Source organism: Amblyomma americanum, chromosome 9, assembly GCF_052857255.1.
Source record: "Amblyomma americanum isolate KBUSLIRL-KWMA chromosome 9, ASM5285725v1, whole genome shotgun sequence".
In the NCBI taxonomy this organism is placed as follows: domain Eukaryota; kingdom Metazoa; phylum Arthropoda; class Arachnida; order Ixodida; family Ixodidae; genus Amblyomma; species Amblyomma americanum.
This window is the reverse complement of record NC_135505.1, coordinates 108,365,982-108,379,205: the sequence shown is the minus strand read 5'-3', so window position 1 is coordinate 108,379,205 and position 13,224 is coordinate 108,365,982. Positions and strand designations below refer to the sequence as shown.

Sequence of the window (13,224 nt, the reverse complement as noted above, 5' to 3'; positions counted from 1 at the left end):
CTGACATTTCTTCACTTGTGCTGCACCAGTGGCGGCTTACTTTGTTTTGGTGGCGCTAGGTAGCGTGCACTCATTTTCTATACTGACGCGTCATGGTTGAGCATACTCCAAAAATAACATGAAGAGGGTGAAGTACTCACTCACCGAGGTCAGCAAGCGGAAAAGGCGACGGAGAATAGCCAGAACCATCCAGAAAGAGCTGGAAGACCCTGTCAACGCGAGCGACCGGGATGAGGGCACTAATAATAGTGGGTCAGCTAACGACATTGCAACAGCAGTATTTACAGAACCTGAGAACACGTCCGTGTCACCGACATTGCAACAGCAGTCTTTACAGAACCTGAGAACACGTCCGTGTCACCTTACGGATTTCTTGGAGTTTCAAGTGTTGGGTGTTTTCTGCAAAAGAATCCAGCGTCTTCAGCTGACCAATTCTCTACTGGCAGCGACTTTCACGAGCGCGCAGTCAGCAACAGTTGTGACTCTTCAGACGTGAGTGGAGCTGAGCTCAACACATCTGAAACGGAGAGTGTATCATTTCTTGTTTGCAGCGATCAGGAAACAAATGCATCAAACGTGTTTCCTGCTGGCACCTCAACATCGTCTCTCGAGCGCGATCTGCGAACATGGGCCCTCGATAATAATGTACATACCTGCCTCGCAATTGAGTTCATTGTTGAAAATTCTCATTGTTTACCATCCTGAACTACCGCGGGATGCGCGAACGCTTTTGAAGACGCAGAGGAAGAGATGGGGACCTCGTGCTTCCCGCTTGGCCACCGCGATGTCCCGCCGGTCTCCTCGGACCCCGTTGAGCGGCGCCGTTTCCGGAGAACAGACGACTCGTCCATCGGAGTGGACGTGTTCTCCTTGGCTGCAGGTGTCTGTGGTGAGCCTGCAGCAGCAGCACCAGGGTGAGCGGTCATCACAGCCGGTTTGCCAGGAGTAGGCTTGGCGGCGGGAGGTGCAGGGGTGGCCGGCAATGGCGGAGAGTGAGCCGCCATGGTGTCCTTTGTCTGGTAAGCAAGCGCCTTGGCGTCCCTGAGAGCTAGAACGCGTGGGTCCGTCGGCGATACGTCCAAGGCCCTGATGACGGACTCGAGGTTCGCCGAGGTGGTGATGAGCGCCGCCGTCAGGCAGCTGACCGTGTCCCACAGATCAGCAATCTCGGCCTGCATCCGCCGCACGGTTCTGGACGATCTTGCCCTAGATGTCGCTTGTAACCGTGAGCGTGAGCGGCCTGCCCTGCGTTGCTCATTGTCACCGTCGAACGCAGGCTGTCGCTCGTTCTCGCCCGCAGCGCCGTGAAGTCTTAGGCCTAGCGTCCAAAGAGCTAAAAACGCGTCCGCCCCCTTCGCATGCGAGACGCACCTCGATGAAGCGCAATTCTTGAATTTCATATCGGAATTTTGTAATATTTTTAACTTGTACGTGCGATCGTTCACTCGTCGCCGCTGCGTACTGCGCTAATAGAAACCATAGTCGGAAGTAGTTCTCCACACTTTCAAACTACACTCCAACGACTCGTTCTGGCATATTTTTTTATTGCTTATTGCACAGTATTGGAACGCGTCCAGCTCAGTGCCACCACTTGCAACGCATGTCACGTGTATCTTGAACTCTGCATGGGCCGGGGAGGTCAGGGACTTTGTTACATGCATAGATTTTTAAAATACGGCTCCTATCCGCACTTGTTTTCGCAAAACGCGAGGTGACGTACGTACGTTATCCAACGAGATCCTTTGGATCGAGGTATGCTTCGTTGTGGGGCAAAGGAGGTCGTACGTACATACCCTAGGCAGTGAAATGAAAATCGGTTTTTGAAAATTGGGTTTTGAGGAATGGAAATGGCACAGTAACTGTCTCATATATATAGCTCCCCAAATAACACGGAATTTTGCCTCAATTACTGCTGTATACTTCCATGTGACGTCATACTGCAACGTTGTCTAAGGTATGCCAGCGTAACGTTTCAGAATGCCATCAAAATATTGTTTACGGGCATCCATATAGCACCATTAATGGGTACAAACTTCTCGCGACATTTCCATGTTTACATAATATTTGTGTAAGTAACTAGGAATTCATAACTGACAAGGCAAATAATCCAGCTGGTAATGAAGTTTATATGCTTCCCGATCGTTAACCCAATTAATGCAATATAACTTGAGGATACTAAAGCAACATGTATGAATAGGGCTTGGAAAGTCACCTTCTTGAGAATAACACGCACCCAGATTTTTTTTTTACTCCAGCAGATAAATGCAAAAGTTTCTGTATGTTGCGGGAAAGGGCACAAAGGAATTGCTCGCACCCTAGGCTAAGACCTTTTCAACTCCACAACGAATGCGGCGAAATGCATTACTGCTGCCAAAGTAGAATGTTAACATGTACCTGCAAAGGATGATCTTTGCATATAGCTGCGTACTTAATTGCAGTTTCCGAAAACAAGTCCAGACATACTCTTCGCGTGATGTCAGCTCCTTGTAATAAAGGCCCTCGCCATGCTAAGAGTTCAGTGTTTAAATGTAGCAGTGTTTAAATTTTGTTTCACAGCTTCCCGTATCCTCCATGCTTGGTAATATCTTCATAGTTTTCAGAAATACATAAATATCTGCGATAGCAAGGATTCAATGAATGGTCATGAATGCATATTTATACTCCGATGCTCTTTGCATTAGATTTGTACCCTGATGTTTTAATTTAGATTTCAACTTGCATAAGCCTTATTTTTAAGTTTAACACACAGCTAATAGCATCTAATATTTCTTTATGCCAAAATTAAACAGCTTGTATATGTGTCACAAATGATATACAGAGTGCAGTTGATCATGGTAATACAAACTCGGCAATATCAAGTTGGGTAGTCTTGTAAGCTTTAAGATTTAGCTTCCTAATGGTTTCTCCGAGGCTTTCATAAATCTGCTTTTATGCATAAAATCTGCTTGCTTTTATGGTACAATAACTTGTGGCTCTAGACAACTGTTATGCTTGTACATGTCATACCTAATGCAGTATCCATGGGGAGCTGCTCAGCTGCCAACTTGATTATCAGTCTTATCAATGCAGCAGGACTGATTAGGGTGGACTTCTGCTCTACCATTGTTTAGAGCTGTTCTGGCATGCCATGTCTGCATGAGACAAGTCTGAGGAAAAAAGAGAGCACTGTGTCCCCAATGCACATAAGTCTCTCCGTCTGTCGGTGCTAGGGTCACTGCAATGAAGGTGCCCTCCCTTGTCAGCTAAGGTAACTAGGGAGGACGACATTGCAGGGAAGTAAACCGAAGAGCACTGAGCGGCCTGTGTGCCCACAATGTAGAGAAGGCACTCTCTAGTTTAGTTTTTGATGTCGGAACTTCCTTGCACCCCTGACTATATTATCAACTGTAACTTTGGATTTATCTCTGAGATCACATCCACAAGGCTAGCTTTGCTTTGAGATGCATAATGCCGTGCGTGCTGATAAAATGGGTAGCTGCCGCAACATGTGTGATCTGCATTTTAGGGTGCACTCTGCTGGCTCTTGGCACTTGCTTGATGCAGTGGATCTGTGTTTTACCTTAGCCAGGTGTCTGCATCTAAAGTTGCATCAGCATTGCCCAGGTGCATCACACCAGCAGTCTCTTATGTATGGGTGTTGTCTCTCATGCCATGGTTTCTTGCCAAGATGAAAAGTATTCCTGCATTTTAATAGCTGCTTCTGAGGCATTAAGGGGCCATGATGCCCCTCAATCACACTAAATATTCCCTTTGCAGTGGTGCAGGCACGCCAGTAGCGCCGATGAAGAAGAAGCTCTCGCTTGTGCAACACAGAATGCTTTCGGCAACCGGCCTGGCCAGGAACATTGACAGCCCACTCCGCCAGCTCATCGGCCATGGCTACCGGGTCACCTAATAAATGTGGATCACGTTCCACATCTGGCGACGCCGGATGACATCTTTGACGCACGCAGTGCCACCACCTTTGGCTCTGCGCTCCTGCCCGCCCTGTCCCTCCACTTGGCTTTGCCGCTGCTTGCCTGCAATTCACACCCGGTTTTCGGCAGCTTCTTGTCGCCACCAAGTTCGCGCCTACCATCAGATCCGGTGAGGTCCTTCAGCCGTATCAGCGCTCCTTCCTTCCTCAGCTGCCCGGGCTGCCTGCGTTTTATGCCAAGGGCCCCGTTTTGTGGCTGACACTTTTGTGGCTGGCACTGCTGGACTTGCACTTTCATGTCCACCATGTGTTCAGCCAGCCAGCTGCACTATCAGCATGCCACCCGTTCTGGCAAAGCTGCGGTTGCCGCCTCCTGGCCCAGACATGTACGCTGACTTCAAGGAGGGCCTGATGGCATATTTTGGCTTGGAGCTGCTGCCTACTCTCTGCGCTTCTGTTCCCAACTCAGAAGCTACGGCGCTACTCAACCCACCACCCTTGGCCGCATTCCCTAACCGAGCTGTTTCGCCTTCCCCATCGCCCGTTCCTACGACAGTGCCCCTCGACACACTGGTCTCTCCACTATCGCCACCACCGTATGTGCCCCCACCCGTGGTTCGGCAAGTGCCCTGTGCCTTGCACTACACCCTGGTCTCTCCCAAGTTTGCTGCAATGGCCCCTACTTCCTACCCAGCATCTTGTACCCAGCCCTGCTTCCCAGTTGTGGCACCTGCCCATAAGCCATCACCGGCAGCACCCTCTCTCGAATCGGGCCCGGACTCGCTTCTGGTCCCTAGTTAGCCTGCTACCTCAAGCCCAACCACAGTGAGCACAATTGTCATTTCTGCCGCGAGGCACTCATGCACGCCACCCCAGGGCCTTGTTGCACGTAACGCGCCACCAGACATGTCTGCCACGTATCCCTTCCCACTGGGGCCTTCACCAGTGCCTGTGCCTCTGCGACAGATGAGACAGCCCGACCGTATCCTTCCCATTTCGGCAGCTATGCCCTGGACTTGCTTCTTGTGCCCCCAGTCATCCGTCCCACTGCCATAGTGAGCTTAATTTTGCATAAAGCCGCTGCTCCTCGTCGACCACTTCCCTGCATGGCAGCCCGAGTCCCACGCAGCAGATCTCCAGCCCAGTGCCGTGCACCGTCGTCTCACTGTTCCCAGCGGCTGAGGCATCCCCTTTTATGGCGGTGGTTTCTGCACGCCATACGTTCGCCTGCACCCACTGGGCCAGCGCACACCACATATCACTCGTAAACAATGGCGCGGGTACATTCTCAGCACTGGCGTTTCCTTGCTAGGTTTAACCCCAGTGCCAGCCCCACCAGTTCACGTCACGACTGCAGCACGCCTAGCTCGATTCCCATTCCTTGATGACTTTTCCCACCTGTTCCTCCCGTTATCATCACTTTTTGTCTCCTCGCCCTCTGCGAAGCAGCCAGGCTCGACCGCCCGAGGTCGTTTCTTCCACCCGACAGCCTTCCTGACTTCTGGCCCGACCTCCCCTGACATGAAACTTGTACATAGCGTTTTTATTTTTTTTTCTCGCGCATCGCACTAAGAGGGGAGCATCTGTAGCGGCGCTGATGAAGAAGAAGCTCTCGCTCGTGCAACACAGAATGCTTTCGGGAACCGGCCTAGCCAGTTATGTCGACAGCCTGCTCGGCCGGCCCACTGGCTGCGGCTACCAGGACATTCTGTAAATGTGGATTGAGTTCCACACCTTCTCTATGTACAAGTGGCTACTGTATTGAACTCTGCTTTTGTGTAATTGAGGCTTTTTTGTTAGTCATTTTGCAGGCAAATCAACTGTATTCAGAGGTGGAGTGCTGGTTGCTGGAGGAACAACCTCTGTGGATAACTGCTGGCAAACTGTGCAGATGATATCCTCTGGCTCATATTTTTTCAAACTGTGTATCGGTTGCTCTGAATTTCTGATGATTACGTGCCAAGTTAGGCACATCAGAATCCTTCCGGATAATTTGCGACGAATACGGTGGGTCTTGACTTGGCAGCATTTATATACAGGGTGCAGGCCATTTTGGAGCATAGTTTTACGACCGTTTGTGGCGTTTCTGTTCTGTTCATTGCTTTCTCTTCTGGCTTTGTTGAGCTTTATGGATTGACAGTTTTTTTGCAACCAAGATCACCTGAATCTCCTGCAATAAACAGGGGTTGCAAAACTGTAGGGCTGAGACAACAAAATTGTTCACCCATCCTCCTAAGTACTGAATCAGTTGCGTGTCCAGGGTGAATTTTGGCCTGGTAATCTTGGGTGCTGGCAACAGACATTGTGCTTGCTTTATTCTTGTGTGTGTGCATTTTTTTGGAATCCTAATCCCACATCCAGTGAAGGAGTGAGTTTTCTGTGGTGTTCAATACAACCAGGTGCATTGTTAATATGACAGGCAGGAAAAGCCTACCGAAGTATATGCAATACGATTCTGGGTCTGCTCTTGGAACTTGGTACAGGCACTAAAACAGACTTTCAAGCATGCGAATCAGCCCTGTCATCTGCACCCTTTTAATACTATCATAAAATGTATCCCGGCTACAGTAGCAAAACAATTCCTGCCTGGTACCCAGTGCATTTCTCTATACTCTAAGCACACCTCCGCAAATAACTGCTATTACCTGTGGCTGTTGAAGTTGGGTAATCTGCCATTGCAATCAACTCTGGGATGTCAGTCTATCATACTTGAAACATTGCAAGGATGGGACACACTAAGGAGGCACCGTGAGCGCTGACTGTTAACTAGTTTTATTCGAGAAAGCTTAGAAACATACATAGGTTTGGCATATATATGGGAAGCATTCATGATAAAGAAGGAAGAACATCATTTATTAGCCGACCGTCTGTTTCCCCAGGAAATTGCATTACTAGATCATCGGATTTACGACGCACGCCTTGCCGCTAAATTTTAGCTGCCTTGTACATTGTTTTGTTGTTACTTGTTTTGCTAGTTTTGTGGCTCCCTCTGATATTATGTTTCTGATGTATGCATTGCCATTAGATTCTAGCTGTCTTATACACTGGTCATGAACTTTTGTTCGTTCTTGTTTACTCTTTTTTCAGCTCTGTGTCTTATGCTTTGGGATCTTGTCAGTAGCAGAGCTGGGCACGTGCCATTTCCTCATTCATGATGCAGTTTTTGGAATTATTTTTTTGTTGTTTTTAGCTTGCCATACCCATAACCTGTGTTGCTGAGCTTCTGGGAATAAAACTAGTTGATACTTGGCACTCGTGTCTCCTAGCTGCGCCCCGTCCTTGCTCTGTTTTGAATATAATCAGTAAACAACAAGCCCAATTTTCAGCACTTGCACCAGTCTGTGAATATTGGATATATAGAGCCCATAGGCACCTACACTATTAGCATTTGGGTTTTTGCATACTTATTCTGTCTTGCTCTGCTTGATATCGCAGACAAATGTTGTCCTGGTACTACAAGCTGCCAAGCATTAACTTTTCAAAATGCTTGCAACCCTTACTTCACAGGTGTCTTACTATTTAAAACATGTAATTTCACATCCCCAGCAGTAGTATCTGGCTTTGTACTTGCATTAAGCCATAAACACAACTAGATAACTTTTAAACACACGAGTGCCTACTGCAGTTTATGTGCTTTATTCACAAATCATATGAACAATTCACTTGTGGATTTAGAGTTCTGCTTTGGCTACTACACTCTATTTGAATTTGCAGTAATGAGGACCAGTATTACGAGGACAAAGTGTACATCCTGCTTGAGGAAGAACCTTCGAAAGCAATCTATTCGTGAGAACTTGTTCAGAACTATACCATTATATATGCATGTACAAAGTTCGATTCAGAGAAATCCATCTGCCTTTGCCTACAGAGCTATCCAGACCAGCTGTCTTAGATACAACACTATTGTCATTGCGTCTTAGCTGGTAGAAAACAAGTTTCAAATATTTGTTTATACTCTAATACACAATGCCATTTGCACTTTGTTTCTGACCATATCTTTTCACATTTTGTGCCTAGGAAAGAAAGAAAATGACACAATCTGTTGTCGATGTCGTTTTTTGGAATGCTCACTACTGCTCTCTACATTGCCGTTTACAAAAAGCACACAAGTGCTGCTGCTTGTGCCATTTCTGTTCATTTTAAAGTGACACTCCTTTGCTCTCAGTTATTTTGCAGGCCATCATTTATAAGCCAAGCTGTACAACATTCCAGAGGAAAAAGCCATGCCTGGCATCCTTCCTTGACTCCATTGCTTGATGCTCATAACCTGAAAAATTGCATGTATAGTGATCTCAGTGCATTGTGTTTATGTACAATGTGGGATGAAAATGGTTTTGATGTAATTGTTTTAATTACAGGGATCTAGACGAGGAATATGGGCTCGCACTGAAAAGAAAATTTTTTTAGTGGACTCGTTTTGTAAACAGTATAATTTTGTTCACAGAAATGATCAGTGCCTTGATAAAGGAGAGGGATGGAGGCAATAACGGGAATAATGGATTGCTGCATTCTGGCCTCTACAGGTGTTACTGATGGTGAGGGGGCACCAGGTTCCTTTTTTTTGAGCTCGAGTCGTGCAGCAGAAAACATTAGCGTACTTTGGTAGAACAGTTTAAATTAGGCTCTGAATGAGATTCCTATTTCAGTCGTGGCGCATACAGGACATGTGACCACGTACAGCAATCAAATGCTACCTCCAATCTGTGTAATCTTGCGGTGAGCCTCACTTAGCAGTATTATGATTGGAATCAATGTTTCGTCACTCAAAATCAAGCACCATGGAGGGAGTGGGACCTGATGAACAAGCATCGGCTGGTCTTCCAGCTTTTTAAGACAAGCCAGGCACCATGAAAAAAGGGTGGAGAAGCAAGGAGGTTTATTGGCTTTGGGGCATGTTTTAGGGCTGTTATTGCGTTCGGGAAATGTTGCATACTTTTGGAAGAAATTCTGTACCAGTGTCACTAAGATGTTGCATGTCTGTTTGTAATGTGACTTTGTGACTTGGAGAATTGAACAAAATAAGCATCTCGAGCTCAGCTTTGATAAAGGAAGATTACTAGTTGAAAAACATTATGTTCAATTAAAAATGCAACATCCAGAAAATGACGCCATTAATTTTGGTGCTAAATATAATGAATCACAGCCCATCTTGTTACAGAGATGAAAACAAGATCTCTGGAACGGAGGTGATAGTCATTGTGAAAAACTTGCGTGCCATCATATGAAGAACAAAATGCAATTATGGTGGACATTGTGTGATAGTTATTTTAATCATGCACATTGATTTTTTCATTGATGCTTTGTGGTAAGCTATGCTAATCATGCACATTGATTTTTTTCTTGTTTTTCAAAGGTGAAAATTGCATGCATTGGAAGAGTTAGCCTTTTGGTGCATGTGTGTTTGACACTTCAATCATTATCTTGATTCTTGTGCTGTGTGGCCTTGATTGACTCCACTGCTTCACACTGTTGCTTTGTCTTCTGGTTGGGGCTTTGTGAAGACTGTAGCTGTGTAAAACATGAGCAATCAGTATAGTGTGGTTTCTTCTGCATGTTATTGTATGTGCAGCTGTTCACTGCTTTATGGGCATTTTTTTGGCTTTGCAGAAGAGTGCCATATGATTCCTTATGCTTGCTCCCAAGTGAATGACCTCATTCTGTGATGTGCATAGCATTGCTTACTATTTCAAAATTGTTTCTTGCTGTGTTTGTTTAGCCTGCATAATGACATCTTCCTTTCTACTTTAAGACTTTTTAAGAGCAGGTAAAATTTAGCTGTATGGGGTCTTCTGTTGCAAAGATTTTTTTAGTTTTCTTGTAATACTGTTTGTTATGCGCATTTGTTTTGTCAAGGCAGCACCCTTTTTACCAGACTTGTTGACCCGCAGTGTTCTTTTTTTTTAGTTGCCCGACTAGGGCCCTATATGAGTTAAGCCTTCATGAATCAAAATTTCTGTAAAACCAGTGTAGTGCTGCGTTTATGGTCCGAATAATGCATCAGCTGATGACAAGCTGACAAGTCGCACTATTATTCACAACCTGTCGCCGTGTTCACTGCCTTTACAGTGGTGGTCTAACCACTGGAACATGCACCTCACACGTAGGATGTGTGGTGTCGGATTCCCAGTGGCACTGGATAAACACCAGTGCTACAATATGCAAGCTTTGTCCTTGGCTTCTGCTGGGTGGAATGCTTGGAAATGGGTGTTTGACCCCACCTTGTTTAGACGAAAGTGCGTGATGCCATGCTGGTATTTGGCCAGAGCATCCCTTGTGCCATGAAAATTCACCATTGTCAGCCTCGGCTCTCACTATCGCTGTTACGATAACCTCACCTCATCAGTGTGTTCCCAGAGATGGGCTTCTTTTGTGCCATCCATGGTGTTAGAATGGCTGGTAATCTGAAACCTTTTTCAGAACAGTGCATTGATGAACTGATCAGCATTTAGAAGTGCATTATAAAACTCGTTCATAACTGTTTATTCATTTTTTCTTTGTCCCAAATTTGGAGGTGCAGGCATTAAATGCTCTAACTGTTCAAGAAACAGTGTGCAGTTTAGATGTGGTTCTACTGACTTGATTAATTACACTCTTGAAGACGATGGAGGTGGAAGATTGTGTTGGGCATATTGGCAACATTAATGGGCTGCTTTAACCTGGACGTTTTTACCGGTAGCCATGCTCTAAACAGTTTTTTCCCTTTGCGTAGTTCAGTGGCTTTAAATGATTTAATAATGAAATGATGGCTCTATCAATGTTTTGTGTCATTAAACATAACTGACACTCATTAGGTCTGAAGCCTGTCTAGAGACTGCCCTTCCCATGAAGCTAGAAAATGCGTAACTTAATTTGTCAATTTAATGGCTGTTTATTCGGTTCCGATAGGTCTCTAATTTTTAGGCAATTGTCAGTTTTTGTGAGCTTTAGAACAGTAATCATCTGCATGGAGAGGTCAGTCAATGTTTGCTTTGGAACTCTTCAGCCTCTCGCTACTGAATTTACACAACCTTGAAAAGCTGTTTTACGGGATTGCATTCCATATTCGCAGTCTCATGCACATACCACCACATGAGCTGTTCCACATGTAATCTTTTGTCTCAGTGGATATAATCTGGTTTTGACATGCAGGTCAGAGCTCCGGAGACCAGCAACATGGTGTACCCTCTGAACAGAACTTGCCAGGTTAGAATCGGCACTTTTTCTCCATATATGCTTTCCTGAAGAGTGTCTTTGAGTGAATAGATTGAAGGATACAGATGCTTCACCTTACTGAACTTTGGTGAATGACGGTTATATGTGCCTTTGATATTCTGGAAAGTTGCTTTCCGTGATATGTGTACTCACCGAACTGTCACCACTGTGAGTTCTGTTTATTGATGCAAGAAATTGTGTGACCAAGTCCTTGCTAGGCTTTTAGAATTTAGCCCTGGCCTCCTTAGATACTGCCTGAGGAACAAAAAAATGGCATTGTGCACTAGGCTAAGCATAGCTGACTGCCACTTGTTTATTTATTAAGCCCACTTGGGTGGAGTTCAGAAAGTGTCTTTCTTAATGCCAGTAATGTAAGTGCAAAGATCAAATGCACCAACTTTGGATGAATTCAAAGGCTGCCTTATTTTTTGGCAGTGATAAAATTTTTTGCAGCCCAAATGTTTTTTTTGCCTGTGTGCAGATTTGAGCGTAGAGACATCTTGTTTCAGGCCTGAGTTCTCCTTAGGTCTGATCTGTGGAATAAAATTTCTGATAAACATCCACAGCTTTTAATGAGTGTGCTCTCTGCATACAGCTTTTTTCTAACTCCAAGTGAACTGTGGATTGTTGGTTCTTGCATTTTATTTAAACTACTCTGCCTGTACAACACAGGTTCACTCGTCACACAAAGCACCCATGGCACACCTCTTGTGCTCGATTCAACCAGTGGAAGGGACCCTGTGAGCCGATGCATGGAGTCTACTTCTTCTGGCATGGGTTACCACAGGGGTAACCCCACAGGAAATAAGCTGCATGAATGCACCGACTGAAGCAAGACATTCAAAAAAAGATCAAAGCTAGTGGAGCATCTCAGAGTCCATACAGGTGACCGCCCATTCCATTGTAATGAGTGTGGAAGCAGCTTTGCAAATAAGACCATTCTGAACGCACACCAGCGCACTCACACAGGCGAGCGTCCTTACCGCTGTGACCACTGTGGTAGCAGCTTTACGCGTCGGGGCCACCTGGTGACACACCAGCGCACTCATAATGGCGAACGTCCTTACTGTTGTGACCAGTGTGATAGCAGCTTTCCAGTTAAGAGTAGCCTTGTGCTCCACATCCGTACCCACACAGGTGAAAAGCCGTTTCAGTGCCAGCTGTGCCCCATGGCCTTTACAGCTAGTTCAGACCTTCTAAGGCATGAGAGATTCCATAAGGGCGAAAAGCCTTTCCAATGTGACTTGTGCCACAAGGCATTCATTCAGAGTTATAGCTTAAAACTTCACAAGAAGGCAATACACAAAGAATAGCAGTGGTTTGTGATGCCTCTATTATATGTTTTTCTAACTACCAATCTGTGTACTAGCTAACAAGAGTCTACCTGAATACCCCATGAATCGTGCTAATAACTAACCATCAATAATTACATTCGCAAGTTTTGTTTATTGTGACAAATGTCAGAAGATAACATTTTTTGTGCCCTTGCACAATGCCCATGCTGTCACTCCAAGTCTTTCCTGCAAACAGAGTGAGCCTGCTATGCTCGTGAAGTTGCATCATTGGAAATAAAATTGCGGTCGTGTGTGGATGGCATCACTTGTTGGGGAGTGACTCAAAATATTGTACCGAATATTATTTTCTGGCACTAGTTGTTACCCTGCCTCAGCAAAGAGATTTTGGGGAGTGAAAGGTCGCACAATTTCTTTTCGTCTTGAAGCCTGAGTAGGATAATTTGTGTGAGCTTAACTATAAGGTCACTCGTTAGTACCACTAACAAATTACTGTTTTTATGACAACACGAAAAGCTGCTGCTGTGAAATTATTTGGCTGCCACTGTGAAAATGTTTGTATGGTTTTTAAAGCAGTGTTATTAGCAGGAATGAGAGAGGACAGTTAGGTGTCCCACCTCAAAACAATGTGTCTTGAGTTTGCCGTCTTGAGCAGTTCTGTGTTCTTTGGAACGAGAGCCAACAAAACAATTCACTAACATCTGCGTCACTATTTCTGAGAGCACTGTCTCTGTCATATAAATGGCACAATATTTGCAGAACATTGTTTCCTCACAGTCTTTAGTCTATTTGGTCTGTCTGAATACCAGCTGTTTATGACAATTT

General features: G+C 45.4%; 1 protein-coding gene across 2 annotated transcripts; it reads left to right on the top strand.

Annotated features, from left to right (window-relative positions):
* Positions 1–3,725: 3,725 nt before the first annotated feature.
* Positions 3,726–12,057, top strand: LOC144104019 (uncharacterized). 2 transcript variants are annotated; one of them, XM_077636798.1, is made up of 3 exons: positions 3,726–4,741; positions 5,728–11,098; positions 11,780–12,057. In XM_077636798.1, exon 1 carries the CDS (start codon positions 4,253–4,255, stop codon positions 4,715–4,717), a length of 465 nt encoding a protein of 154 aa, XP_077492924.1. In that variant the 5' UTR covers positions 3,726–4,252; the 3' UTR covers positions 4,718–4,741; positions 5,728–11,098; positions 11,780–12,057. The 2 variants fall into 2 exon arrangements, with proteins under 2 accessions (XP_077492924.1, XP_077492923.1); XM_077636797.1 differs by having other exon boundaries at positions 3,726–11,098.
* The last annotated feature ends 1,167 nt before the right edge of the window (positions 12,058–13,224 follow it).

Excerpts from the sequence above, each read along its gene's own strand:
- LOC144104019 (XM_077636798.1), top strand. The coding sequence starts at position 4,253 with ATGCCACCCGTTCTGGCAAAGCTGCGGTTGCCGCCTCCTGGCCCAGAC.